The 10,512-nt window shown below is 35.3% G+C and overlaps 1 protein-coding gene across 1 annotated transcript in view; it reads right to left on the bottom strand.

Annotated features, from left to right (window-relative positions):
- Positions 1-314: 314 nt before the first annotated feature.
- The window catches only part of LOC132915620 (POU domain, class 6, transcription factor 2-like), a 128,556-nt gene continuing 118,358 nt past the window's right edge, over positions 315-10,512 (bottom strand). Inside the window, exon 2 of the mRNA XM_060975459.1 lies at positions 315-501. Coding sequence (XP_060831442.1) covers positions 419-501 — 83 coding nt within the window. The 3' untranslated portion in view covers positions 315-418. The remainder of the gene's footprint in view (positions 502-10,512) is intronic.

Genomic DNA, 10,512 nt, shown 5'->3' with positions numbered 1-10,512 from the left:
TCTTCTTGGATTAGAACGAGATCTTCTTCTGTGTTTTCCGGGTTGTCTGGTGGTGTTTTGTGCCTTCCCACTAGCTTTGGTTGTGGGTTGAGTTTCCGCGTTTTTTGCGCGGAAAGTCTTATGCTAATGTTGTTTTCTTTGTCCGTTTTTGGCGAGATTGCTTTTCTTTTACTCGTTTTTTTTGTTGGGATTACGGAGGATTCCGTTTTTTTGCTTTCTGCTTCATTATCGATGTCGCCTATTTTTTTATTTATTTTGTTGTTATTTTTTTTTCCTATTTATAGCGATGGTGTCACTAATCAATTTTCCACTTTTTGTCACTTTTTTCTTTTTTTTCACTTAGACTTTCTCTACGCGAAAGATTGTCAAGTTGGCGCGTGCACTGTTCGGGTCTGGGTCAGCTGTCCCTTTTTTTTTTTTAGGGCTGAGAGGTCCGTTTGGCTCGGAGGTTCGCAGTCGACTCGACGAGAACGAGTGCTCTCAACGTGGTATGAGAGTTGGCTGAAGTAAGTAATTTTGTTATTTGCTTTTATATTTCAAGAAAAAAAAAGAATATTAAAAAGACAGATGTATGTGCAAATGAGAATAATATAATGTATGGTAATAGTCGCGTGATCTGAAACATTTCTTTTTCTCGATGTTTATATCGTAGATTACTAAAAATAGATTATTAAAGAAAGCAAAAAAAATTAGAAAAATAAAAAGCCAATACCATACGGAGTTCCCAAGCTGTCAACCATCTAAGTATTAATCCGTGCCCAGCGTTGCTAACCTTCGTGATCGGACGAGAACGAGTACTTTTTTAATTTTAATTATAGCGTTTATTGCCCAAAGAAAGACATATTTTGTATATAAGGTCTAAAATTCATACTGTATCGAATACTTGTTCAAAGCAGGCGGCTACTCGATGTTTTGCATTGAGAACCCACCAGATGTCCGACGTCTTTTTTTTTTACAATTTGTCCTGAAGGACATTTGGTAAAGTATTAAGTCTTATTGGTAAAAAAAAAAATAAAAATAAAATATAGCATGTGGGTGGCTACCCCCAGCGGGGTGCCATCTTCGTGTTTCCTAGGTTATATCTTTCATGAGGTCTATCGGGTGTTTCCTTTTTAGTCTTCTTGCGATGTTTGTTGTGTTGTTCGTTTCCGCTGCCAGCTGGTTCGGGTGTGTTTGTATTCTTTCTCTGGACCTTCTTGCGAGTCTGGTAATCTCCTCCTTGATCGTTGGTATTCCCAGGTCTTTCCGAATGTCCTCATTTCTAACGTACCATGGGATGTTTACTATCGTTCTAAGGATTTTGGATTGCATTGTTTCGATTTTGGTTATATGGCTCATTGCTGCTGTTCCCCATAGTGGAATTCCGTATGTCCAGATTGGTTTTATGATTATTTTGTAAATTTTTAGTTTGTTTTCTGTGCTTAGTTTGGATTTTCGGCTTATTAGCCAGTGCATTTGTCTCCTTGCTGTCTGTATTTTGTCTATTATTGATTTGATATGCTGTTTCTATGTGAAGTGTGTATCTATGTGAAGTCCAAGATATTTGACTTGCCTTGTTTGTGTTATTGTGGCCTCAGCGGTTTCCGGGCACCCTTCGATCGCAAGAGGGACGGTCATCGTGGAGGTTTTGGTCGGTTGGAGTCCGACATTACCTCGCCGCTCTTCCCCTAGATGCGGCGGGTGTCCGTGCAGATTTCCTCCACGGAAAAAAAAACAGTAGCGCATGAATCTTGCACGGGACTATTGCTCTGTACGGCAGAGTTACGCGAATTACGCGTAAACGATACACCACTGTAATGTGCGACGGATAGTTCTGGTCTCTATGCAAGCACATTGAAATGAAGTTTTTGATAACTAAAGTATAATTTTTCTTAAAAATATGATGCATATACTTTAACTTTAATAATTAATAATACAATTAAGTGTGATATATTTTAAAGCACGATACGATATATAGACCCACGTCACAATTTTCACACTCATAGCGCGATAGTTGCTCTTAGTATTCTATTTTGAAGCGACATTATGGGATTGAAGATTCTAAAAAATTATAAGGATATGAATCGGCATGTTAAAAAGAATGTCTAATAATGATATATTTATTTTAACGAAAAGCAGCAATTGATACCTGACACTGGCTTATCAAAAACAAAGACTATATTATTTAGAATCTGTTTTATTATTTAGCAATTAAGATCATTTAGTTCAAACGATGAGCGAATGAGTCAGTAGAATGAGCCACTACAATGGCGCGTCATAATATAAGATGGCATTCGCGGAAGCCACTATAGTGGCGCATCGTACCTAAGATTTTAGGAAGCTTTTTGCAAAAACACCTGATATACATTTTTAACATCTATAATTTTCGATAATCGATTCGACTAAAGTATGTTGGTTAAAGTGAATTCTCACGATTCAATAATTTTTGTGAATTTGAGAAGCATTATTAGAGGTAAGAAATTCGATATTTGTTTCCAGCGTTGACAGTAACCTAATAGTCGATAGTTAGAGACTTTGCCGCGCTTGATTCCTTATGAAGTGACGAATTACTAACATTTTACAACAGTAAATGACTTCGTATGCAAGGTCGTTGAATTCGTCTTAACAAACGCCATAGTACGTGTAAGAAAAAAAAATATGTAGTTCCATGCCATAATAAAAAAAATATTCATGCCAATACAACTGACATGCCAAATGCCAAGAATAAATGTTAAATCTAAACGGTGTATGGAAATATATTAACAGATCGTAGATAATCGTTTGAGAAGCAATATTCTCTTTTCTTCTCTAAAAATAATGTGGCGGATAATTAATTTTTCTTTCTTAGACAACACAATTAATTTACTTATTGAGCCATTCTCGGTCTCTGCCGCTATTCAAAAGCCTCTGTCCCAAACGATCACATCATAAAACGTTGCAATTATAGCTCTATAATATACAGTTACTTAGATTAATATTCAACATCATGGGGTGCGAGATATCGTTTTTATATTACTGAATATATTTGTTAAAAAATAAATTTCACATACTGTGCGAACACGATTCATGCTATTCCAGCGTGGTTTCTTTCGTAAAAATCAGTGAACTTGTAAACAGGATATCTTAAGAACTAATTGAAATTGATCGTATAGATAGAAAGTTAATGAATTCGTTTTGAGAAGCACTATCAAACAGTCTGAAGAAAGTATGTACATGCGTACATAGTTCGATTTAGAATAAACAATTTTTTTCCAACAAATATTACCAACTTTGAAATGTGCTGAGAAGTGAAAAATAATTTTCATTGTATTTATAGAAATTAGGTCCACTAAAAGCTATGAAATAATTTCTATTTTATTTATATTTTACTTACACAAATATGCAACAACGGTTAAGATTACTGATTTACATACTAACTAGTTACTAAACAGCATATTAAATATATGAGATGTTTCCAACGGCGGCGCAAAGTACCGTAAAATATTTCATAGTAATACTTAAGGGCGTAAACCATAAAATTTCAACTCGTTTATACTTTTTTTTATTGAAATACCAACAAATTTATACTTAATTGCATGAGATTGCAATATATTTTAATACAAAATCACCAAAAATACGTTTTATTGGTGGCCAAATTGAAAAACGTCGCTTGTATCCGTATTGATACAAATTGCTGAATGTATTAATAATGTACAGTGTATAGATTAATGGAATTATATATTCATATATCACATTTGTAACTAATTTAGGATACAATCGTTAGTACACTAGGAAGTAAATTGCATACAAATTATTATTTTCGTATCTGGCATTTAAATTTCGAGTGACTTGTTGTTTTGACGTCATAGAAAGAAATCGAGTTAGTATATAGTAGATTAGGGAAAACAAATTCTGACCAGTTGGGGAATAAAAGCAAGAGGCGTGGTGCAAATGCCAGGAGCAAGGAACAGGTGCGAACGAGGAAGTCAGTTGTAAGAATTATAGAACAATGTGAAAATATTTACATGCAGCGAAAGTGGTAAAATTTTGATAGCCCCTTTTCCTTTTAATTTTGTTTATTGTACGCGTACATTAAGAAAATAAATAAAGCTACGGCACGTATATTTTACTATTTTTATAAAAAACATAGTTTGCTGCGATACATACGAATACATCCATACATTCTATATGTATATTTTATTCATTTTAGACACAATACCAATTATTATTATATTAATACAATTCTTCGTCAACACTATGCTAGATGCGTTGGTCTTATCAGGATACTTTTCTATTATTACTAACAAAATAGTTTGCAAAATTATTACTACAACGTTCATAACATTTCGTGATTAGTGTTAATATATATATTAATAATAAATTTACGTACAGATTATTACAATTATTTTACAATTATTTACCTTTAGAAATTAAAGGTTTTCAGGCTGCAATCTTAACTATTTAATTTTAATTTCAATTAACTGTTAGGAGCATATTGTCGGGTCACTACCAATAGGCCAAACACAGAATTTAAACTATAGGAGCAATAGTCGCGACCCGTATCGTAACAATTTTGAACTCTATTTAAACAAAAGCTCAACAAAGGGACAATACACGGCATGAAACTTGATCTAGTCGTAAGATTGTAATATGCCAAGCGCGTCTAAGAGTTCGGCTCATGATCTACCTTGTTTATTTGCACACTAGCATAGATAAAAACGTATTGAGTTCCATGCTACAAGAACTTATTTCATTATATGGTTCTACGGAAAAGTTCATATTTCCTATTCTAGCCGAAATAGACAAGTATAAGAACGGCAACATTGTGCAATAATGAAACTAATTGTAAGTTGACTAGGAAAGAGGAATTAATTGTTTACTACATTTTTGGGCGATGACATATATAAAGCAGTGTTAAAAATAGCACAAAATATCAAAATATAATAATTTATTTTTAAAAAACCAAAGAGATTAATAAATTAATTTCTGTCGTTGAGGAAATCCCAACTGCTTTTCGCCCTTCCTCTTGGCTCTTGAGACTTGCGGCCTTCTTTATTGATGTCTTCTCGGGCGCAGATTTTCTCCAGCTGTAACAGAAAGCTCTCCTTCGGATGCTCCTGGAAGCATCGAAGGAATTGATTCTTTAGAAACTGTGGAATTCGGGACACGATTGTTTTTTGTTGGCTGACTTCATAGTGATAGATGGACTTACTGTAGTATCGTGGGCAGAAGGCCTAACAGATATCGGCTAAACCATAAACAATGTCGCGGAAGTCGAGGTGCTGACAGGCCCATCAATATGTTTTAATATCAACCACATCTCAATCTACATCAGAGATCAGGGCGCTAATGAACCTTCAATATCCCAACGGTCCTTTCGCCGAATCTTCGAGAAGAAGGCGTGCGTGGCAAAGGACGCCTAACAAACACGTGGATAGTGGGCATATTGAAGGGTGACAAAGAAAAGGGAATCGGATCCCATCGAGAGTCAAGTTGTAAGAGCTTCAGTCTTAAAAAGTCGCGGGCGGGCGGATATCGCGCTGAAAATGCTGGTTTTCATCCGATCGCCAGGGTTAAACAGCGCGTGGCACGACAAAGTACCAAGATGGGGGTGATCGCTCCTTGGGAATTTCCGTGCGTCGTTGGCACCACCACCTGGCCGGCGAGGGCGCGGCGATGCCCGTGGACGCGCCTATATGAGGCGCGTAAAGCCGCCAGCGACCTCCGAAGGGGAAGAAAGAAAGTTAGGTGCTGGACCTCTTCTTCCAGCACCCGGGAGGCAGCAAGCAGTCCGGCTGGGGATCCGGACGACGGCCCCTGGGAGAGGGCGAAAGAGACGTAGTATGGACGGAATAGTGTGTGCGGGGGGTCGCTCTCCCCCCTAGAGGCGGCGGATGTCCGTGCGGATTTCCTCCACGTTAAAATAAAAAAAAAAAAAAAAAGTCTTGAAAAATCGCGGCTAGAGTTGGCATTTTCAAAGTACTTGTGACGCCAACCACATGAGAGACCAGGCCGCGCTTCGGAAATGGGGTGACGACGAAAATAAAGATCTGGTGGCATTCGGCGACAATGTATGTCGCCGAAGAAAAGTGCCTAATGAACTCTCAATATCCCAACGGTCCTTTCGCCGAATGTTCGAGAACGCTTAACAAACGCATGGATAGTGGGGATATTGAGAGATGACAAAGAAAAAGAATCAGATTCCGCCGAAAGTCAAGTTGTAAGAGCTTCGGTCTTGAAAAGTCGCGCCTAAAGTTCAGAAGTAAATTGTAGTTAGTGTGAAACAAGTGTTAAGAAATAAATTCTCTTTTTTATTTTGTTTATTTTTATATTTTATTTTCATCTTCGATTTCTTTTTTTCATTTTACGTGACACCTTCTCCGTCACACCTAAATCTGTATATACTTTCTGATTATTTGTACGTCGGTCGCACGTCAAAAATTTTACGCGTGCTGCGCTTTCTTTTAATTTCGTTAAGCATATTTCCAGTAATGTAATTATTTCATTACTTCTCATTCTATCTGTTCTCGGTAGAAAATATGCTAATGGCTGTTTTCACCTTTTCTCAGCAGTAATGCTGTTCACACAAAACACAAATACATGCCGTGCTTTATCGTTACGCCGATCTCAATTTTCTAAGTCGTCGAGTCCTTCTACACGGTCCAAGTATGCCAAATATTCTTCTGCATAATACTCCCTGCAACGCGTCAGTTCATTTATTATCAGCTGTATGGATAGATAATTCTGATCCTCGCGACGCAACGTATGCGTGGTACATTAACAGGAGCGTACGAAATCATGAATGTACCCGGCTTGTCATTTCGATTCCGGAACAGCACTTAATAATTATTAAACATAACAGCAAAATAAATTGTTAATGATACGAACAATTTTGCTGCAACATGCTAGCAATGCTGTCCGCTAAATATATAAAAGATCTATGCATTTATGAAAATAATGTGAGTTTATGTAAAACACATTAAAGATAATATATACTGTAGAATTATCTAATGACGGAACAAATTTCTCCTCAGGTTCTATAATCTTATTTGTTCATCAATCCGGTAAAAAGGTACGCGATTATATAAGTCGCTATCTGCAGTAAAAACAAAATATAATCAAAGTGCAATATTAGTGTTAGTAGTATGACCGTATTGGACTTGCAAATTGCGTACACAAGTTATGATCAACTATCCGATATGTGTATATTTTACTTGGAATCAGAAGTGACACACTAGACATTCAACGATCAGCTGCTTATGGTGATGTTTATCCACTAACCGATAGTGATAATCATAATCGTTTGGTTACTAGTGTAGAAATAATATCTACAAGTACGGTGTCGATCATCGCCTTAGAAAAGAAATTTGGTATGTACTATAAACCCTATCACGCAAATATTTTACTACTTGATACAAAAATTGACACTTCATTTTCAAAAGTTTAATGTAACCTCCAAAATCGGAAAGCAAAATTTTCCATAGCAAAATATGATGATGACGAACAACTTGTTGTAGTAGTTAATTTAATGTTTCGAATATTCAACCGATTGAAAAGCAAGTTTTATATGAAAAACAATTTGTTATGTTTTATTCAGTATACACACAAGTGTATTGTATATACATGTTTTTAGCACATTTTTAAACAAAAACCTCTTCATTTTGATTTTGTCACCTTTTTCTTGGAATTTCACTTGCTTGCTTGCTGACATCATTTGCTTCAATTTCCAATACAAATCCTTATGTGGTTAGATATAATTTTACGTAGAGATTATGGCATAGTTGTTTCGTATTCTTCTGCAAACTTTCGCATTAACGGACGGGTTCTGAAGTCCTGCCTTTTAAGTGCGTATGTAATCACGGTGCTAAAAACATGTTCATCATTAAGTTTGTCTCCAAATTGCGTACGATATATTAGTATTGTTTTTATGCATTCAGACATAAAATAATCAAGTAAGACAAGTACTGTTTTCTCCAACTTAGCATGAATAGTTACAAGAATGAAGTCCTTATTATTATTTTTAGACACACTTTGGATTTTTTGGACAAATGCTGGTAAAGATCCGGATTGACATTTTTATCCAACGTCTCCTCATTTTCATAATTTGTCATAGTTAATCTTTCAACTTTTCCTGCTCTTTGATAATTAAATATTTGTACAAAAATTAAACCCCGTACAAACGTGTCTAAGCAGAGAAATCGAATTCATTTATTCGAATTCGTTTCAAAATTATACAATTTTTTTATAACAGTTATATGATGGTCGTATGTCTTGTTTTAATTATAGTACAAGTTGTTGTTTTTTTCACTTTTTTAAATTCGCAACGGCTTTTTTGTTTATTAACAGGAAAACTGTCTCCTTGAACAACGCTATAAAAGTTTTAATGGCTTTTTTAGTGTGCTCATCCTGACTTTTAGCGCATTATGTCATGCAGTAAAGTAATATCGGCAGGTGTCCCATATCACATTACTGAATCCTAATGAGCAACTATACCAATTGCTTGTATGATTGAAACAATGCTGCGGTCGAAAAATTGGTTCAAAGTCATCAATATTTAGCTGAAAATCTTTGATTGCGAGATTGTTGCGATCTAACGATCGTAAACGTGCTCTTATCACCTCAAGCCGATGAGTACTTGTATGCTTATCGCATAATTTATTGTCGTGTAAAATTTACAAGTCATCATATTTTATCGATTTATTAAATATCGGAAAAAGAATTATCTGAATTACATAATTGGCATATTTATGAATATGAATACGTAATTCATCGTTTATTTATACCGAATGATATGAGAGATATTTCACACACTTCCTTTTTATGTTTTGTAATTTTTCAAAATATTGTTGCATAATAAGTTTCTCTGAACTGTAGGAATAATAAAAAGTATAAATAAAAATTGGTCAAAAAGGAGCTATTTAAGTAGCTGTTCAAACATTTCTTCTGCGACATATATGCATATATATTTTATACTTTAGCTTTAAATCGTTGTGCGTCTATTTTCATATAGAGGTTTAAACGGTTCCTAAAATAAGTGTTTCAACCATTAATTTTGAAAAAATTCATGTTAAGATATTTGATAAACTAACGGTTTTTCGACATACATAGAATAAGACTTTTTTAGGGAATAGCGAGATGGATCGCTCAATGTACAAAGAAATATATGGACCATTAGTACCTATGACGCCACCTGTTAGTTTCGTGTTAGATCTGCAATGGGTCCAAATTATTGCCTTGATACATATACATATGTTTGAAACTGTACTGAAATTCATGCTACTAATATATAAGTACTTTGAGCCTTGTCCGCAAAATATATATAGGAATGTGCCCGAAGAATGTATGTGCTCGACATTTTGCTCCTAGAGTGAGCTCTTTGCGTATATATATAGGATGTCAATAAAAGTTAATGCCACACTTCACGAGCATATAGTACTTATCAAAAGAACCAAAAAGTTCTTAATAAATATAGGCCCAAAACCTTTACTTCCAATGTTAGAGGAAGTCATTGTATCAGCTCACTGAACGAACCAACTGGTTCACTATGAACTGTGCTTTTATACATTAAACACCCCTAATAAGTAATATTCTTTAGACCCATGTACATTAAGACGTTTTTGCTGGTTTTAGCGAGTACTCGTACGCGCTTCTCAAGTTTGGTACAAACTTTTTTAAGCATCCTCTATATACATGTCGGAAATGAAAGGACATCGGGGCCCTTCTTTTGTAATGTTTGGGAAGGTGCCCAATATTTTAGTCCAGACATTTTATTATAGCTGTATTTAAATAATAAAACTGACAAATTGTTGTTTATGATTTAATTCCGAAATTAATGACAATGGACTTAGGCTCTAAGTGACTTAATGGGTCGCTGAACGTAGCCACGGTCACAGGAGGGACGTGTACCTAACAGCGGTATAGATTAATTAAATAGCTCTCGTTAAAAACAAAGATTGACCCGAGGGTTACAGAGAGGTACAGAGAGGGGTATATAGGGGCAGTTACATTTGGACTGAGATTCAGTTCGATAAGTTCTACTTGTACAGTAGACAAGTACGTTGAGTCACGCCAGAATCGTGTATCACATCGCATTCGTCATCCTGCTGACCGTGGATTCATTATCGAACCTAAATTCATTGTCATCGACTTCTAGATTATTCAATCGCCGCCATTACTTGTTAAATTCTGTAATAATTACATTTGTATGAATAACTATCGTCGATAGTACATAAGAGGGATGGCCAATTCACGTGAAGATTCATTATTCGCCCCTAACTCCAATGATAACGCGACATATAAATACATAATACAACATAATATATGAATATGAAACAAAAGTGTAAATATTTATGAGACATGAGTAACAATTACCGCATCATAATGAAAATATAGTAATCTAATTGATGTAACTTATGTAAAAACATTAAACATTAACAATGTAACGAATTCCGACCAAAAACGATGATCATAAAAACAAAGCAACTTTGCAAAAGCAGAATAAATATCTATATCGTATAATTGTAAGAAAACATTCAATGCTGTGTTTAAATATTT

The sequence above is a fragment of the Bombus pascuorum genome, unplaced genomic scaffold, assembly GCF_905332965.1.
Source record: "Bombus pascuorum unplaced genomic scaffold, iyBomPasc1.1, whole genome shotgun sequence".
In the NCBI taxonomy this organism is placed as follows: Eukaryota; Metazoa; Arthropoda; class Insecta; order Hymenoptera; family Apidae; genus Bombus; species Bombus pascuorum.
The sequence above is the reverse complement of the archived record's forward strand: the minus strand, read 5'-3'. Positions and strand labels throughout refer to the sequence as shown.